At 41.8% G+C, this 19,835-nt stretch overlaps 2 protein-coding genes across 5 annotated transcripts in view; both read left to right on the top strand.

Annotated features, from left to right (window-relative positions):
- The window catches only part of LOC126962630 (ribosome biogenesis protein BMS1 homolog), a 22,786-nt gene extending 12,227 nt beyond the window's left edge, over positions 1–10,559 (top strand). For 2 of the 3 annotated variants that reach the window (XR_007728739.1, XM_050803916.1), the window contains one exon: positions 1,509–2,310. Coding sequence is in view for 1 of the 3 variants with exons in the window: in XM_050803916.1 (XP_050659873.1) it covers positions 1,509–1,554 (46 nt within the window). In the remaining 2 variants the exon portion in view is untranslated. Of the gene's footprint in view, positions 1–1,508; positions 2,311–10,474 lie in introns of those variants that run through there. The other variant, XR_007728738.1, reaches the window with a different exon arrangement.
- LOC126962627 (arf-GAP with GTPase, ANK repeat and PH domain-containing protein 5-like) overlaps positions 10,130–19,835 on the top strand; it is a 19,952-nt gene continuing 10,246 nt past the window's right edge. The window contains exons 1-4 of one of the 2 annotated variants that reach the window (XM_050803885.1): positions 10,130–10,641; positions 11,007–11,072; positions 13,342–13,410; positions 16,036–16,070. In XM_050803885.1, coding sequence (XP_050659842.1) covers positions 10,440–10,641; positions 11,007–11,072; positions 13,342–13,410; positions 16,036–16,070 — 372 coding nt within the window. In that variant the 5' untranslated portion in view covers positions 10,130–10,439. The remainder of the gene's footprint in view (positions 10,642–11,006; positions 11,073–13,341; positions 13,411–16,035; positions 16,071–19,835) is intronic. The other variant, XM_050803886.1, reaches the window with a different exon arrangement.

Consider the following 19,835-nt stretch of genomic DNA (forward strand, 5'->3'; position numbering starts at 1 on the left):
GCCACGGGAGCCTTCAGCCTGTCTCCTGTGTCCTTTCAACTGTCTTTTTTAGTCTTGAGCATTTCTTCCTTTCTGACAGAACAAGAGGATCCAGGCTCATTTTGCCCTCTTTCTGCCTTGGGCCTGGACTCAGCCATTTCTCTTAAGGATCATGTGTGTTTAGCTTAGAAATTAATCAGCTTTCCAAAAGATCTACAAAACACTAACTTCCCTGTTGAGCAATTTTTTTCTAAAATTAGATTTTTTTAAAGGATTATTCCTTTATTCTCTCTATAAGTTCTTTTGAAGTGTGGTGTTAGGGAACCATGCCTGAGTTTGCTTATTAACTCTTCCAGTGTTTATCAGATCATTTTTTCAATATGCTATGTCATCTTAAACATCTTAAATAATTCCTTGACGTTTTCTGTTTCTTTGTATTTTCATTGACTATATTGCCATTTCTAGATGAGCTGATCAATGTACAAATTGAATTATTTTGCGTTTCCTTGGTAATATATGCTGTTGATGCCAAAGGAGGAAAAACAAATGGACTTGAAAACTGGTTGAATGTGTCGGAAAGCCATTTTGGGAGATGATTATGTGCTAACATCCTCTCTCCTTTCTTGGTTTCTTAATTTTTTTTTCTTACCCAGATATATACAGGTTGATTTTGTCTTTCTAGAAGATCCAAGATCTTTGGTTTAGAGATATGTTCTCTTAATGTTAATTGGTATTAGAATACTCTTTTCTGTATTTTATTTCAACACATTTTAAGAATAGAAATGATTGTATTTTCTTTTAACTTGTGAAGTAGAGCATGGCATACAAACGTTGTATTCTCAGTATTTCAAAAACTTTCCTTCTTACTATACAAGTTGTATTCAGCATATAAAGTCCATCCAGCTTTGTTGTAGATGCAGTGTGATTATTACATGTTGATAAGGTATGAATTGGAGATGGGATCCAAAAGTACTGTACTTATTGTAATTTTTAAGCTAATTGTAGGTTTGGTGGTGAATATTTTGCTTCTGCAAAATGCAAACAGCATTTCATCAGAGATTGTCTTATGGTCTTTCAGACATTTTGTTTTATATCTTTGGTGCTTTTTGCCCATGAAGTATCTCTTTTGTGTGTTTGTGTGTGTGTATTGATCTGCCTCGAAATTTCACAGCGCTCATTGTCAGGGATCAGCAGAATCAGGCCTAGGCAGAGAACTGAGCAGTACTCTCAGTTTGTCTCTGTGTCCTGGTTGCCACATTATCTCTGTTGTTTATTAATAAATTGGAGAACTCTCTGACCTGTAACAAAGGTTGTATAGATCAGAGACAATTGGAAGAGGAATCCTCTACTCTGTTGTCACCTCTTCTTTTTCTATTCACACATGTCAGATAGAGACATGTGTGCTGTAAATTATTTTGTCAGAATGAAAGCCTGGCCAATTAAATGCTTTCTTCCTACCATACTTAATGCCGATCTCTTGTTCATTTCTTGGTAATATATTTGGTTATTTATGTTTTCATTGCTTTTAGTGTCAGAGATGGCTTTGGATTCCCAGTTCTGTGTGTTCCTGTCTAGCTCCCGAACCCAGCTGGAGAGGTGTCAGTCCCAACTGGTGAAGTACTGAGAGGAAGCTACACAAAAGGCAGCAAGGTATTAATAAGTGTACCTCTGAGATTTTAACCACCTCTGACTGTTCCATGGAATGGACAAGTAGTAGTCTCTGTCAGAACTACATTTTAAAGGAAAAAAAGAAACTTGAAGTCGTAAACTGTTTATTAATTTATGCTGTTATTTTTGTGTTTACTCAACTCATTTATATTGACTTGTAAATTAGCAATTTATGAACTACTATTTAGCAATTCATTGCCTACATGTCAGCAAACAAATTTTGTTCTTAATAAAGAATCTAGTGACTGGGCACAATGGTTCATACCTGTAATCTCAGCACATTGGGAGGGCAAGGCAGGAGGATTCCTTGAGGCCAGGAGTTCAGGACCAGCCTGGGCAACATAGCAAGATTTCATCTCTACAAAAAAAAGAAAACATTGACTGGGCATGGTGCCTCATTCCTGTAGTTCAGGCCACTCAGGAGCCTCAGGTAGAAGGATCATGTGAACCCAGGAGTTTGAGGCTGCAGTGAGCTATGATGCTAACACTGCTCTCCAGCCTGGGTGACAACCAAGACACCATCTCTTCAAAAAAGGAATCTGGGGCATCAGTGTGTGCACGCAGCATGGCTTGTGAATGCGGAAGTGCATGTGTGCATAGTTGTGCTCAAGAATGTGTTGATGATTATACCTTCTCAGAATGAAGGTAATTTTTTTTTTTTTTTTTTTTGAGAGGGCATCTCGCTCTGTCATCCAGGCTAGAGTGCAGTGGCACAATCTTGGCTCACTGCAACCTCCACCTCCTGGATTCAAGCAATTCTCCTGCCTCAGCCTCCCAAGTAGCTGGGATTACAGACGCCCACTACCACGCCCGGCTAATTTTTGTGTTTTCTTTTCAGTAGAGACAAGGTTTCACTATGTAGGTGAAGCTGGTCTCAAACTCCTGACCTCAAATGATCTGCCCACCTTGGCCCCCCAAAGTGGTGGGATTACAGGCATGAGCCACTGCGCCCAGCCTGTTTATTCTCTTAAGAGGGAAAATGAGGGGATTAATGGACTGTGGTTCTGGACAAGGTGGAAAACTCTTAAAGTGGAAGTACTGGGGCAAGTGCTGTGACAGGCTAGGATGGTGTAGTCAGTCCCTTCACCCAGAAATCAGTAGAATGTTAGCAGTTCAGACTCAAACCTTGTGAAAAACAGGTGGTGGAAAGGAAGTCCCTCACAGCAACTGGCGCCATAATCAAGACAGAATGTTTTCAGAATAAATGGAGTTACCTGCTTTCAGCCCCAGGTGGTAGCTATTGTCTGCCCTGATGATAGGTGATATTAATTTGTGATCCTGTTGTCTTAAAATGGGGTCACTCATCTCCAGTAGAAATAAGTCCACAGTGAAGTTGTCCCCCCATCCCCAAAGAGATAAACATATATGAATGTACTCACGTGATAACAACTACTGCTGCCTGGGATCATGACAGACCTGAAATGAACTGATAGGAAGTGAAAGGTTGCTGAGATAATGAGAATAGACCCATCTGCAGAGGATCATAAAACCAGCAAAGACAAGGTCTTGTGTCAGATGCCTTCAGAATCTTTGTCTGTGAGAACTCTAAGGACTTCTCCAGACCTGTTGTCTGCTGCCCAAAAGGAGCCTCTGACCAGCATCCAAAGGGCTTCTGGACCCACTGGACTCTTCTGGAGGTACACTGGTCTCCTGAGCCATGGCTGTGGCTTTTTACTCGCTTTATCACTGCCTGTGTGTAGAATGATAATTGCATAATTAATAGTGTGAAGACCTCTTGATAAATGGCAAATCTGAACATCTGTATTTGGCTGATGTGTCATTGTGAAACCTCACAGCTTCAGTCAGTGTCAGCACAGCTAGGGAGTTTGTACATAATGCACATATCACTGGGCATAGTCTACAGGCACCTAATAACTCAGGTACCTTAACAGTCACTAATGAGTGTATCTCCAAGGAATAGTCCAACAACACATGACTGGCCTGACTCAAGGTAACTATGTGTCCAATCCAGGGTCATAGTGAGTGGGCATCTGCCAACCAGGGGTCATTCCCCCTGCCTGCCATTGAGCAATTCAGAAGTGACTGGTATAAGCAGACATGAGTGAGCTTGCTCAATTCACTATTTGCCTCTTTGGAGGGGATCATACCCAGGACCCAGGTCATTGTGCCTTATCGGAGTCCTACACATTTCACTTGCAAATTATATTTGAAAATTAAATGACCATGTTGCAAGTCATTCACAAGACATTTTTAAAAATTGCATTCCAGAACCCATATTAACATCCAGTGACCTGTAGAAAGCAGTAGAGAAATGTATTAGGCAAAAAGTTCTGGCAAAGACCAGTCTGATACTGGTCTGATTATCCAACCTCAGGAATTGGCCACATCAACTCGAAGAGCGAAGAAAAATAAAAAGTACCAGATTTATTACTCAAGACATTAGGAACTGTCCATTTAGATAGATGATTTTAGCTAATAAAATATTACAACGTCATCTTGAAGAATATGTCCCTCTTCCAGAGAACCCAGGAGGTTATCATGACCCCTGGAAAGCCCGACCAGCAGTAACAGTGCAAGTGGCATAGGTGCATGAGTGCAGAAATACAATCTCTACTGAAAGTAAGTTTCATACTAGGCAAGAATTACAGGATATACATAGAACTTTTGCTCACAAAGTCAAATCAGATGTACAAATTCAATATGGTTTAGGAGTTAATGGTGGTAAATTCATCATGCTTACGGGAAGTGAAGTAGGACAAATGACTGGAATAGCAAGTAACTCCAGGATTAATGATGAATTAATTGCTAGAGCAGAAAATATCCAAGACCTTCCTGACTTATGGTGGGGATGGGTAAAGAAGTTGGATGAGACGATACCCAAAAATGATTCCCAGCTTTACCTAAACAATGGAAGACTGTAAAAGATGCCATTAAGATATCTCAAGAATATGGAAGATTATTATTCGCTTCTCATGGGAAAGGACTTTATAGGGCACCTGAAAAAATTCCCAAGCAAAATCACTTTTACAAAATGTCAAGTTATGATATCCAAAATGAAACCAAAAAGTCACAACATTCACATAATACACTGTGCAACCCTGATCTCCTGACTGTCATAAAATGTTTCTTACCTCTAAACCAAAGTTTCATTTTATAATTTAATTTTTCTCATTTTTTCTGTTCTCTTAGCTTAGGAAAAGATCATTACAAACTTTTTGTATGTTTTTCATATATGCTTGCAAAGAATTGTAAAACTTTGTTGTGATTATTTTTCCTTTAAGCTGAAACTTCCCTAATCTTTCTTTAGAGATTGTGGCATAGCATGCTAGTTTCCTTTCCATATCCATTTGTTTTCTGTAATGAATACAGAAATACAGGCACTATTTTGTAACTTTAAATAGACATTATCTCAAGTCTACAAGAATTATCCAAAATGGTATCTAATGACATTTCTAGGTCTTCAGACACTTAACACAGATTGGAGCCTCTAGGTCTTGAAGATTTTACTAGATATTGGTTACTGAAACTGAGCTTTCTTGAATTATTTTTCCTTCCACTGTGGTTTCCTGCATTTCAACATATCACCGAGTTTTATCCTCAAACATTACTTATTTTCCACAGAATTAAATTAAATATGAATCATCCCTCCTTTTCTGATTTTTGAAACGACCCTTTGTTTCCATTAATAATGATTCTTCTGGTCCGTTTTGTAGTTATGTGTTAGAGTTTGTAAATATTCATACATTTTGCAATTGCATATAATTTTCTTATTTTTTCCTCTTCCTCTAAAGTTGCTGTTATTTCTTTTAACTTTTTGTGGGAAAAATTAAATCCATCTTTCACTTTGTTGATATGCTTATTTATAATTCAACTCCTTGATTTTTACTCAAATTACTTTTCAAGTTACCCACTTTTAGGGAAGGTATTTTTTGGGGTTTTGTTTAGTGTGTCAGGCTTTCTTTAATTAGTTGTATCAAGAAGTGTAGACTTTTCTGTACATAATATTCTTTTTCCCACAGTAGTTTTGTTTTGTTTTGTTTTTTTGAGAGAGTCTCGCTCAGTTCCCCACTGGAGTGCAGTAGCGCATCTCAGCTCACTGCAAGCTCCACCTCCTGGGTTCACACCATTCTCCTGCCTCAGACTCCCAAGTAGCTTGGACTACAGGCGCCCACCACCACGCCTGGCTAATTTTTTTGTATTTTTAGTAGAGATGGGGTTTCACCATGTTAGCCAGGATATTCTCAATCTCCTGATTTCGTGATCCACTGGCCTCGGCCTCCCAAAGTGCTGGGATTACAGGCATGAGCCACCACGCCCGGCCTATATTCAACTTTTGATCAGAGAGTTCCATTTTAATGTGACACTGAGAGTAAAAAACTATCTTTTCTTCCTTACCCATTTCTCTTCCTACATTCTCTGCCAGGAGGAAGGCACCGCTACATACCCAGTCTTCGCCAGCAGGGCCTGAGTGGTTCTGTTTTTCCTCTGCTTCCCCTCTTCTTTCACATCTCATGACCAAGCACTTCCTATTCTCTCTCCCAAATGATCACAGGTTTTTTCCTCCAGTTTTGTCACTGCCACTGCCCTTAGCATTACTCTGCCTTTAGATAGTCTCTTAATTGCTCTGGTAGCTTCCTTCAGTTCTTCCTTATTATACAGACCACTACACACACATCTGACAGAGACTTCTCACCTTTTTATGGTTCAATGACTGAAATTCCCAGAATAAAATTAAAACCACCCCAGCATCAAATTTGAGGTCAAATAGAGGTGGGTTTGTATCCCAGGTTCATATACTGTCCAGCAGTGTGGTCTCAGAAAACGGAACTCCTTAAGCCTTTGTGTATCTGCCTGCACTCATTGAGCATTGGGACTATTTCACACATACCATCCCTGGCATGTAGAAGGGACTTAATCAATGTTGAAAGAAGGAGAGGCATTTTAAAATCCACATCAAAAAGATGGTTTTTTTGTCCAGGAGTGGTGGCTCACACCTGTAATCCCAGCACTTTGGGAGGCCAAGGCAGGTGGATCACCTGAGGTCAGGAGTTCCAGATCAACCTGACCAACATGGTGAAACCCCATCTCTACTAAAAATACAACCATTAGCTGAACATGGTGGTGTGCTCCTTCAATCCCAGCTACTTGAGAGGCTTAGGCACTTGAATGAGAATCACTTGAACCCAGGAGGTGGAAATTGCAGTGAGCCAAGATTGTGTCACTGCCTGGGCAACAGAGTGAGACTCTGTCTCCAAAAAAAAAAAGTTGTTTTAAAAATATATTAATCAGGCTGGGTGTGGTGGCTCATGCCTGTAGTCCCAGCACTTTGGGAGTCTGAGGCGGGTGGATCTCCTCAGGTTGGGAGTTCGAGACCAGCCTGACGAACATGGAGAAACCCCATCTCTACTAAAAATACAAAATTAGCCCGGCATGGTGGTGCATGCCTGTAATCCCAGTTACTTGGGAGGCTGAGGCAGGAGAATCACTTGAGCCTGGGTGGTGGAGGTTGCAGTAATCCAAGATTGCGCCATTGCACTCCAGCCTGGGCAACAAGAGTGAAACTCCATCTCAAAAAAAAAAAAAAAATGTGTTCAGCAAGGTTGAAGTGTGTCCAGAATTGGTGGGTTCTTGGTCTCACTGACTTCAAGAATGAAGCTGCACACCTTTGCGGTGAATGTTACAGCTCATAAAGGCAGCATGGACCCAAAGAGTGAGCAGCAGCAAGATTTATTGCAAAGAGCAAAAGAACAAAGCTTCCACAATGTTGAAGGGGACCCAAACCCACAAGGGTGGCCACTGGCTGGCTGGGGCAGCCTGCCTTTATTACCTTATCTGGCCCACCCACATCCTGCTGATTGGTCCATTTTACAGAGAGCTGATTGAACCATTTTGACAGGGTGCTGACTGGTGCATTTACAATCCCTGAGCTAGACACAGAGTGCTGATTGGTGCATTTACAATCCTCTAGCTGGACATAAAAGTTCTCCAAGTCCCCACTAGGTTAGCTAGATAGAGTACCGATTGGTGTATTTACAAACCCTGAGCTAGACACAGAGTGCTGATTGGTGCATTTACAATCCCTTAGCTAGACATAAATGTTCTCCAAGTCCCCACTAGACTCAGGAGCCCAGCTGGCTTCACCTAGTGGATCACACACAGGGGCTGCAGGCGGACCTGCCCACTGGTGCTGGCAGTGTGCCCGCACTCCTCAGCCCTTGGGCAGTCGTCAGGGAGGCTTGGGCTGAGCAGGAGCCCACGGTGGGGGTGGGGAGAAAGGGGGAGGCTTGGGCATGGCGGGCTGCAGGTCCCGAGCCCTGCCCCGCGGGGAGGCAGCTGAGTCCTGGCGAGCCGACACTGCTGGGGTACCCAGTGCACCCTCTGCAGCTGCTGGCCCAGGTGCTAAGCCCCTCACTGCCCAGGGCCGGCAGTGCCAGCCAGCCACTCTTGAGTGCAGGGCCTGCCAAGCCCACACCGACCCAAAACTCGCGCTGGCCTGAGAGCAGCATGCGTAGCCTTGGCCAGCCCAGAGGGGGGCTCCCACTATGACATGGCGGGCTGAAGGGCTCCTCACGCACTGCCAGAGTGGATGCCGCGGACGAGGAGGTGCCGAGAGCAGGGCTGCTAGCATGCTGTCACCTCTCAGAAGCATAAAAGGTTATTAGCCAGAATCATTTATCAATTGTATTTCTGTACATCTGCAAGACACAATCTGAAAATGAAATTAGAGAAACAATTTCATTGGGCAACAAGAGCAAAACTTCATCTCAAAAGATAATAATAATAATAATCTACAGTGCCACTTCCCGTCCAAGCTTGACTTCTACCTTTACTTTCTAATATGGTTTTGCTATGTCCCCACCCAAATCTCATCATGAATTGTAATCCCCATAATCCTCATGTGTCAAGGGAGGGGTCTGGAGGGAGGTGATTGGATCATGGGGGCAGTTTTCCTCATGCTCTTCTTGTGATATTCAGTGATCTCTCATGAGATCTTATAGGGTTTCATTTCGTTTTGTTTTTTGGGGATGGAGTCTTGCTCTGTTGCCCAGGCTGGAGTGCCATGGCATGATCTTGGCTCACGGTGGCCTCTGCCTCCTGGGTTCCAGCGATTTTCCTGCCTCAGCCTCCTGAGTAGCTGGTATTACAGGCATGCACCACCACACCCAGCTAATTTTTGTATTTTTAGTAGAGATGGGATTTCACTACATTAGCTAGGCTGGTCTCGAACTCCTGACCTCAGTTGATCCACCTGCCTTGGCCTCCCAATGTGCTAGGGTTACAGGTGTAAGCCACTGTGCCCAGCTGAGATCTGATGGTTTTATACATGTTTGACGGTTGCTCCTTCACATGTTCACACTGTCTGTGTGGCCACCATGTAAGGCGGACCTGGTTCCCCTTCTGCCATGATTGTATGTTTCCTGAGGCCTCCCCCACCATGTGAAACTGTGAGTCAATTAAACCTCTTTCCTTTATAAATTACCCAACCTTAGGTATTTATATCTGTGTGAAAACAGACTAATATACTTTCTGATAACCATGCTTGAGGAATTGGGGAATTCAGACTACCTGGGATCAAATTGTGGCCCCACCCTTAGCAGTCATGTGACCTTGGGGAGGTTACTTACCTTCTCCATCTCCACTTCTTCTGTAAAATCTGTAAATGAGATTGTTTCTGAGGGTTAAATGAGCGTAGCACAGTGGAGACACTGTCAGGCACACACTACTTGTCAGATGTCGAGTATTCATCTTTATTAAATTAGGACTGTGGTAACCCACTTTATGGCTCTCGATTTTGTATGACAAAATCATGCTTAGTGATTTGTTAGTAAAAGAAAGAAAATCTGAAAGTCCCTGCCGTGGAAGGAAGAAATAGCGGGGAGAAAAGGGAGTTGGTAAGTTTCAGCATTTCAGAGCTTGGAGGGACAAGTTAGGTTTCTATTTTATGGAGAAGGAGGTGGAGGCAGGATGGGTCCTAAGGTGTCATTCAAGACACACAGCCGTAACTCTTTACTGAGAATAGAGCTAGGGCCCCAGGGATTGCTGTGGTCAATTTGCAGACAAAAACGACCACCCATTGGAAGACAGGAGAGGAGTGTTTTGTTACAAAAGCAGTCAGTAATTCAGGTGTATCTACATTCAGTCAGCAAATAAAAGTCATTCAACTTGGTTGCTAATGGGACCCACTCTACTGAGGCTTTGTGTAGAACTCATAGAGGAAGATGGCTTCAAGCAACGAACTACCCTGTGCTTTTCTTAGGACTAAAAATCTCAGGAAGCAGGTGATGGATGAAAACCTTAGTCCCACTGGCACTGCACGAGGGGCCAGGAGAGCAGCAGCCTCATAAGCCACAGGGTGGGGCAGCCCAGGCAGGGGCATTTTGAGCTCTTGGGGAGGGGTGGCAACCAGGGTGGGGCACTGTGAGCTGTCAGGGAGGGCATTGTGAAGTGTGGGGTGGGGCATTGTGTGCCACATGCCTAGTCTCCCACCTGGGCCAGTGGGCTTCAGTCTGTAGGTGACTACAGAAGGAGGAGGAGCTCCCTCTGTTCTCTCCTTAGGCAGTTGTGTCTCTCAGCGCTTGTTGGGTTCACAACCTATTAAATAAGCCGGCTGGTCTTCACCCTCCCAGACAAGTCAACTCAGGAGAGGCGGCAGGGCACAGGCCTTGGCCTACATCCCCATCTGGGGCCAGGGCCGGGCTGTGAGGTAGTCAGGCGAGCAGTGGGCAAGACCATCTCTGCAAGTGCAGCATAGCCTCGGCCTAGGACAGCGGGAGTGTGTGGCCAAAGCTGTGAGCAGAGGCACAGGTGGTGGCAGACAGTAGAGACGTCCCATGGGGAACATACTGACCTGTTGTGTGTGCCCCAGGGACAGCCCTGAGTTTGACCAGCAGCAGGGGTCAGTGTGCCCCTCGGAGTCCAAGATCTATGAGGCAGGAGCACCCATGGCTGCTGCTGTACAGCCTGCTGCAGTGACTGTTGAAGTTGGTGAGGACCTCCACATGCACCACATCCATGACCAGGAGATGCCTGAAGGTAAGGAGGTGACGGGTGCCATCTGCCCTCGTCTTGCCTCTGGTCCCCAAGGTCCCCTGGGAGGCATTGCGCACTTCGAGCTCCTTTCTGCCTGTAGCCAGCTTTCCCGGGGCTGGCCAGGAACAAAAGCTGACTCTGCCTTGCATTCCCACCCCTTAGTCTTTCCCCACCGAGTCCAGTCAGTTTCTTTTCGCCTCCCCTCCCAATCGCCCAGTTCTTGCTCTCTCATCTCATTCTCCCAGGCTGGCATGGGACCATTTATTTCTGGCTATTCTTGTCGAATAAGCAGCAGTCGAATAAACGAGTTGATAAATTTTTATAAATGATTATATCTTTTTTTTTCTTTTCTCCCTCTATACATATAGCTTTGGAGTTTAAACCTGCCAATTCAGAAGCAAGCACAATATTCCATGGGAACTCTCAAACAGATGGTGAGACAACATTGTCTGTAGCTCTATTTATTAACCTGTGGGACTTTGTTGAGGCTTTGGACCATTTTCTTCCTTTTCTCAATAAAAACTCAAATATCCCAACTTTCCAGCACCCACCTTATTTTTTCTTTGTACCTGTCCACATGGTACCTAAGTGAAGGAACCAGGTAAGTGCCTAATTGTTTCCTTTGTTAAAGTAGCTAAATCTCAGGACAGTTCGTATTCAGATATTCGGGGATTTCTTATTTAAAATCAGAATGGAGGTTGCCATGGGAGAGGCTGTATGGTATTCTTAATGGGCTGCTGTAAGTCACCTTGATAGAGGCTGCTTAGTTTCTTCTAACTGTAATTTGAACAGAGAAGAAAAAAAAAAAGGAGGGTGCTTAAAATAATTGTGAAAGGTGTGAAACGTCGCCGCCAGGACTGCAGAAAAATTGTTATGTGTTGTGGGGGGGAGGGTTTGTCAAAGGAGTTTACCCATGAGGCTCTGATTACTTTAAAATTCTTACTTTAACACAAAATGTGTCTCCAGATTTATTCTGGTGACTTAACAGACTTTATTTACCTCCTTGTTCTAAAAGAGAGGTGGGGATTGGTTCATGGCCAAAACTTTCAAAAGACATGAAACGTCAATGTAGACTTTTAATGTGTAATATAAAGATTGCAAGTTAAAATGTCACAACTTCCCTGTAAGAGTGATTGTTGCCGTGGCTCCTCCTTTGTCCTTTCACCTCCTGATAATAGCATCTTGTTCAAAGATAGGAAAGTCAGAGTTTTGGCTGGGCATGGTGGCTCACACCTGTAATCCCAGCACTTTGGGAGGCTGAGGCAGGTGGATCACCTGAGGTCAGGAGTTCGAGACCAGCCTGGCCAACATGGTGAAACCCCGTCTCTACTTAAAAAAATACAAAAATTAGCTGGGTGTGGTGGCGCATGCCTGTAGTTCCAGCTACTCGAGAGGCTGAGGCAGGAGAATTGCTTGAACCTGGGAGGTGGAGATTGCAGTGAGCAGAGATCATGCCAATGCACTCCAGCCTGGGTGACAGAGCGAAACCCCGTCTCACAAGAAAAAAAGAAGAAAAGGAAGAAAGTTGGAGATTTTTAAGTCTCTACTCTGCTGGGAGAGGTGGGGGATGGGAGCCAGTAGAAAAGAGAAAACAGTTGGTTTGCCTCTAAAATTTTGCAAAGAGATGACTTTAGGTAAAAGTAATTCTGGGTAATAACATGATTCTTGAATAAAAACTAAAATTTTCAAAATAGAAAGCATTGCATCATAAAGATATTAAATCCAGTCGGCTTATTGGTTTCATTTAAATGCCAGAGATTTCATTGCTGTAGAGGAGATATCTTATAGCTCTTCTATTTAAACTTTGGTTGGGCTCTTAATTTTTTAAGAGGTAGGCTAATTAAGACTCATGATGAGTATGACTTTGTAACTTGTAAGTACTATCTTCACTTTTCAAGATATTTAAGGATTGCTTTAGAATAAACAAATATGTGAATTAAAGTACTTACAAAGCATGTAAGTGCTTGTGTAAACTTATAGTCTGGTGATGTAAGGAAAACCTGATTGATGTTACACACCAGTTAGTAGATGGGCAGTATTGGATGAGAGCCCAAAAACGGTTGTTTATTGTCATTCTTTAGGATTACAACACAGTTTATGTATGTCTCACTTGGCCCTTTCCAATACAAATGAGGCCTGTGTATGTTCTCCCTATGTATTGCTAATGAAGAAATGAAGACTTAGAGATATCGCATGTCTGTGGAAGACAGCTACTCAACAGAACTAACATTCTATGTCCTCAGAATGATATGGAAGTGACAGATATGCTGAATTTACTTTTTAAAAATTTTTAAAACTCTAGAATACATTTTATATTTTGCCTATAAAATAGACTTGTCTTTTAAAACTTACTGCCATCTCGATTTATTTTATGCAAAGTTGATTTTACACAACTCAAAGCCGACATTTACCTCTTCATTTTTTTTTTTTTTAAATAAAGGAGGGTGTCACTATGTTACACATGCTGGCCTCAAATTCCTGACCTGGGTTCAAGTGATTTTCCCATCTCGGCCTCCTGAGTAGCTGGGACTACAAACATGTGCCATCTTGCCTGGCTCTCTCTTATATCCATACATTCATTTCAATGGATAAGAATAAAAGGAGAGGTAGTGACATAGCTTAAATGCAGCAGTTGAATAAATGAATTGATAAATTCTTATAAATGATTACATCTTTTTTTCCTTTCTCCCTCTATGCATATAGCTTTGGAGTTTAACCCTCCTGCCAATCCAGAGGCAACCACAATATTCCACAGGAACTCTCAAACAGATGGTGAGACAATGTTGTTTTTTCCACCAAGAGAAAGAGTAAAAACTCTTGTTTGATCAGGTGTATTATAGGAAGTATTTAGAAAAACTCACACTGGTTTAAATTTTTCAACTTTTCACATATTCACTTGTCTTATTTTAATGTGTGATATACTTTCCTTTAGTTGTTACCATTTTAGTGAAAACATGTAAACTTTTTGTTTATGCATTTTGCATCTTTTTATCAACACAATTAATTTGTCATGTGATGGAGGAGTCATGGATTTCTCTTTATTCATAATTCTTGGTCCCTTTTCCTTTGCTCCAAAGAGTACATTTTAAAGATGAATGATAGAACTTAGGCTTCAGCTTGGTTTTCATTTAAACAAATTAAAAACATAGCTGTTTATCATCGGGGATTGAATCTGTGATTTGGGCCTCCTCTCACACAGTCCTCTGACCACATTCATTTACCACATCCAAGTTCATGCTACTCAAAACTTTTAAGTTATTAACCTTTTCATTTGATGTAATGTCAATTTAAACATGCCCTACTCCTGCTTATTTTTGTTAATGTTATGTTAAATCCTCATTTATTTGCTAAAAAGCCATACACAGCCAAGTTTTCCAGTTGACTTAAACAGCAAGAATACAAGTGAGGGTTCTATAATAATATGTGAAGTAACGCAGCACAGTAAAATATGGGAGTTTCTAACTTCGTTTTTATAGTTTGAGTAGACTTTGCCCATCCTGAGTCAGTTATTTCTGGTTAGAATTTGTGTTCATTTTTTACATTACTGGAAACAGATACCTAAGGCTGGGTAATTTATAACAAAAAGAGGTTTAATCGGCTCATAGATCTTCAGGCTGTACAAACATGGCTTCAACATCTGCTTCTGGAGAGGGCCTCAGCAAGCTTACAATCATGATAGAAGGCAAAGGGGAAGCAGGTGGTTCCACACGGTGAAAGAGGGAGGAGAGAGGGGAAGGGGGAAGGTGCCGCACTCTTTTTTTTTTTTTTTTTTTTTTTGAAATGGAGTCTTGCTCTGTTGCCCAGGCTGGAGTGCGATGGTGTGATCTCAGCTCACTACAACCTCTACCTCCCAGGTTCAAGCAATTATCCTGCCTCAGCCTCCTGAATAGCTGGGACTATAGGCGGGCACCACAACACCTGGCTAATTTTTGTATGTTTGGTAGAGACAGGTTTTCACCATGTTGACCAGGTAGGTCTTGAACTCCTGACCTCAGGTGATCTGCCCGCTTCAGCCTCCCAAAGTGCTGGAATTACAGGCTTGAACCACCACACCCGGCCGGTACTACAGTCTTTTAAACTACCATAATGACAATTTGCTTATTACCATGGGGATGGGACCAAGCTATTCATAAGGAATCCCCCGCCATTACCCAAACACCTCCCACTAGGCCCTGTCTCCAACATTAAGGGTCATATGTTAACATGAGATTTGGAGGGGGAACATATCCAAAACAGAATTGTATTTCCCAGCTCCTTCCAGAGCCATGGGCTTCTGACACCTAGAGAGCGTGGAAGCGGTAAAAGAAAAGCTATTCCATGTCCCTCACTCTTCAGTGGTAGGAACTTTTGCCTACAAGGCCCTTCCAGCATCAAAGGCAGAGGTAGTGTAGGAAACAAAGCATGGCCCAAGTCCCTCTTGGGGCTTTTATTATTATGGCCTTATTTTAGAAAAAAAAAAAATGATTTTTTGTGCTGCAGACACCATGTCCAATTAGGTTTGTATACTCATTTTAAAATTAAAATTTAGGCCAGGCTCTGTGGCTTACGCCTGTAATCCCAGGTCTTTGGGAGACCGAGGTGGTGGGAGGCCGAGGTGGGTGGATCACGAGGTTAGGCGATCAAGACCATCTTGGCTAATGCGGTGTAACCTCATCTCTACTAAAAATAAAAAAACAAAAATTAGCTAGGCGTGGTCGCGTGTGCCTGTAGTCCCAGCTAGTGGGGAGGCTAAGGCTGGAGAATTGCTTGAGCCTGGGAAGCAGAGGTTGCAGTGAGCTGAGATCCCACCACTGCACTCCAGCCTAGGTGACAGTGTGACTCCGTCTCAAAAAAAAAAAAAAATTTAAGACAGGTTACTTTCCAGTTGTGCAAAGACCCCTTTTTGTTTTGTTTTGTTTTTAGTGACATATTAGTAGGTAACCACTAAGTGTGGTTCAGGATGCTTACGGGGATTCTGTTGCATCTAGAGATAGGTGCCTGGTCAGGAAGTAGTTCTTAGAGCTGTTAGCGCTTAGCTTCTGATAATTAAAGTAAGCTATGTGTAAATACCGAGTGAGAGAATACTAATGGATCATGGCTCATATATGCAACAGTTAAACCTTTTATTAGCTAAGATTTTCATCTGGCCTAATTTTTTTGCCCTTTTCTTTTATACATGAGGATTCTTTCATTTTTATGTAATATAAACTTTATGAAATAGAAACTTTCATTTGTACATAATAGAAACGTTATGAAATTAATCATGCCAGATAATTTAAATTATAAATTATTGAAAATAATTTTTTAAATGGAATTTTGCCTCATTTTACATAGGAGTAATCAATAAGATGTTAGTAACTACTTTTATTTTATGGTATTTGTATCAGAAGTGACCAGTTTGGTTTTTTTTATTCTTAGTTGTAGAAATAAGAAGAAGCAACTATACAAACCACGTAAGTAAACAGTCAAATAGTTAAGAAATGAATAGTTTGACATAAAAGTATCTCTCTCTTGATCTTGATTTCTTTAAATTACAATATGGACCCAGTGGCGATAGTATGGACCCCTTTTTGTGGATTTTCTTTTTTTTTTTTTTGAGATGGAGTCTTGTTCTGTCGCCCAGGCTGGAGTGTGGTGGCCGGATCTCAGCTCACTGCAAGCTCCGCCTCCTGGGTTTATGCCATTCTCCTGCCTCAGCCTCCCGAGTAGCTGGGACTACAGGCGCCCACCACCGCGCCCGGCTAATTTTTTGTATTTTTTAATAGAGACGGGGTTTCACCGTGTTAGCCAGGATGGTCTCGATCTCCTGACTTTGTGATCCGCCCGTCTCGGCCTCCTAAAGTGCTGGGATTACAGGATTGAGCCACCGCGCCCGGCCTGGATTTTCTAAATCTCTTCTATTTTCCTAAGTATTAAATGTATCCAGAAGAGTCTTTAGCTTAGGGTGTCCTTTTAAGGATTTCTGATATTTAAGTTAAATTTCAATAGTCTGGTTGTGGTAAAAAGATCTGCTTTAAGGCTGGGCGTAGTGGCTCACACCTGTAATCCCAGCACTTTAGGAGGCCAAGGCGGGCGGATCATCTGAGGTCAGGAGTTCGAGACAACCCTGACCAACATGGTGAAATTCTGTCTCTACTAAAAATACAAAATTAGCCAGGCATGGTGGTGCATGCCTGGAATCTCAGCTACTCAGGAGGCTGAGGCAGGAGAATTACTTGAACCCGGGAAGCAGAGGTTGCAGTGAGCTGAGATCATGCCATTGCATTCCAGCCTAGGTGAGAAAGTGAAACTCTATTTCAAAATAAAAATAAAAATAAAAATAAAAAAAGTTTTGCCTTAAATATTTAATCTTATTTTTAATGAAATAACAAAAATAGAAGAGCTAAGTTAATTGCCAGCACAGTCTACTGACTTTCTATCACAGCAGGTGAAAGCATACCTTTCTTGCTACACCATGGTCTTATGTTCCTCCCTCTGTTTCTTCCAATTGTAGCACACTTCTTCATTAAATCAGTAATATTTACATGATTATGACTCTGCAAATATTATTCTCTGCTAAGTCATATGGTGTTTTCACTGTGCCTCTGCATTGCATGTCCTTCATCTTGTCTCTGAAACAGTTCTGAAATCTGAGCACTTCTGCAATTCTCCTGGATCTTCTCTTTTTTCCTAGCCGATGTTAGTTTATCCATCCAAATATAGTAAGTAGCCTCTGGGTGGTCTGTTTGCTTTCACATCCATTGTTTTTTAGCTTGAAGCTAATTTTCTGACTATATTCGTTTGCTTATTTTCTAACAGCTATTTTCCCCCAAGTGTTGTAGCATTTATCACATGCCTTTCAAAGATACTTTCCGTCTGCGAAAACACATCTGTTCCTTTTGTGTGTGTGTCGGGGGCAACTTTCTTTGGCCTTTTGTCATCCTAGTTCAATATGGAGTGGCTTTCCCTAGATAGGCTCGATGTCTGCTTTTCTGCGCTATCTCCTTAAAGTCTTTTGGGATCTCACATAACTGCTGTCTTGTGTGGGATCGCCTGAGTCCCTGATTCTGTGTTTCCTTCTGTCCTGTTATCCTCTCTAGTTGTGCTTGAACACATTTTCCTGGGTGGAGATGTTTAGAGAGCTGGCCAGTCTTAAAATCCCTCCTCTTTGATAGAGAGGACACCTCTAGGTTGAATCTAGATTTTATGGTTCTGAAGACATTTTGCAGTTGTGCTGTCATTACAGTGTTGTTCTTGAATCTGTTGCCAGTGTGTGATACACTATTTACAACCAGGTTTTAGGTATCTGTGGAAGCTTTTTAGGATCTTCTGTCTCTCTGAGGTTCTGAAATTTTATAATAACAGCATGTTGGGGATCTTTTTATTTTATTTAGGCTACTAAACCTTGAAAACTTTTTTATTTTCTCTGTTTCTTTTACTGATAGTCTTGTTATTCAGACGCTAGGCTGCTTAGACCAGTACACCTGCATTGGTTTTTAATTTTTCCCCTTCTGTTTTTTTCAGTTTGTCTTTTTATTCTAGTTCTGGTATATTCTGTGACTTTATCCTCTACTATTTCTATTGAATTTTATATTTTTGAGAGTGTTTTAAGATTTTTTTTGTTAAGTTTTGCTCCTGGTTTTAACTGCTCCCATGAATTCCTTTTTTCTGTTGCTCTGATTTCTGTTGTTGGAGGCTTCCCTCCAATATGTGGTGGTCCCTGGCCTGCTTTATTTGGAAGTAGGACTTCTGTTAACTGGTAGCACTCAGTGTGAGGTGTTGGAAGCCAAACTAGCTTTTCATTTGGGGGACCTCAGTGTATTATCTGGGGATCTTTATTTGAGACATTTCAGTTTCTTCTGAGAAGGATCTCCCAATTTTCTGCCTGGAAAGTAAAAGCGTGGCCACTTGCTTTCCAAAAGCAGAGTTAGCGAAGGAAGGTGGAAATCCATTTTTGGTATATAGTTTTCTTTATATCTCAGGTTTAAGTCATGGTATCTCTGAGCCAGAAATTCTCAAGTTTGATATATCCAGAGAACACACATCTAAGTTTCATGTCAGATGGAAGGACAGGTGGACTTGGGACTCTGGTTAGAGATTTTCAACTGACCTTGCTGGCTTTTGTTTTATATTTTACCCAACTTTCCAAAGTGCCATTTGCCTGTTAAGTTCACAACCTGCCTTTAGTTCTGCAAGACAAACTGGCTTGCTTCTGTTCCAGTCACTTTCTGTAGGGACCAAAGTTGTGCTTCCGTGTTATTTACCACTCCTTTATCTACTTTTTATATCACAGCATTTATTAAAAATTATCTCTGTCAACCTTCTCTCCTGGTCATGTGTGTAACCTTTATTTTATGACTGTAGTCCCAGTTACTTGGGAGGCTGAATGAGAGAATGGCGTGGAGGGAGAGGAAATAAATTCGTGGTCAGTCTGTTATATTTAATCCAAATTTAGGACCTATGTTTAAATCAAAGTCTAATTTGAGTATAATTAATGATATTAACCCAGAGAAGTTTTAAAACTAATATATCTATAATAAGCATATTACACTTTTCTCCTAAGGCCTTGTTTAATATTTTCAAACTTTATCCACCGCCATATACTTCCCTTTACTTCACAACAGAGATGGAGCTGTTTTCATGAACGCCCAAAGTGTTAGAAATATTTAAGTTAATTAAGATTTGTTCATTTTTAGCCTGGTCAACATAGCAAGACCTCATGTCTACAAAAAGGTAAAATAACAAATTAGCCAGGCCTGGTGGCATGTGCCTTTCGTTTTACCTACTCAGGAGGCTGAGGCAGAGGATCGCTTGAGCTCAGGAGTTTGAGGCTGCAGTTAACTATAATTGCACCACTGCACTCCAGCCTGGGCAACAAAGGGAAACCCTGTCTCAGAAAAAGGAAAAAAGTTATTAATTCTTTCAAAACATATCTAAAATTTGTCCTGCCCAAAAGGAGAGCAAAAAATGTGAACTTTAGTCTTTGTTTTATTTTATTTATGTTTGCTGAGAAAAATGGTGTACTTTATTTATTTATTATTTCTATAGGTTTTTGGGGGAACAGGTGATATTTGGTTATATGACTGAGTTCTTTAGTAATGATTTGTGAGATTTTGGTGCACCCATCACCTGAGCAGTATCCACTGAACCCAGTTTGTAGTCTTTTATCCCTCACCCTCCTCCCAGCCTTTCCTCCGAGTCCCCAAAATCCATTGTATCATTCTTATGACTTTGCATCC

Source organism: Macaca thibetana, chromosome 9, assembly GCF_024542745.1.
Source record: "Macaca thibetana thibetana isolate TM-01 chromosome 9, ASM2454274v1, whole genome shotgun sequence".
NCBI classification, from domain to species: domain Eukaryota; kingdom Metazoa; phylum Chordata; class Mammalia; order Primates; family Cercopithecidae; genus Macaca; species Macaca thibetana.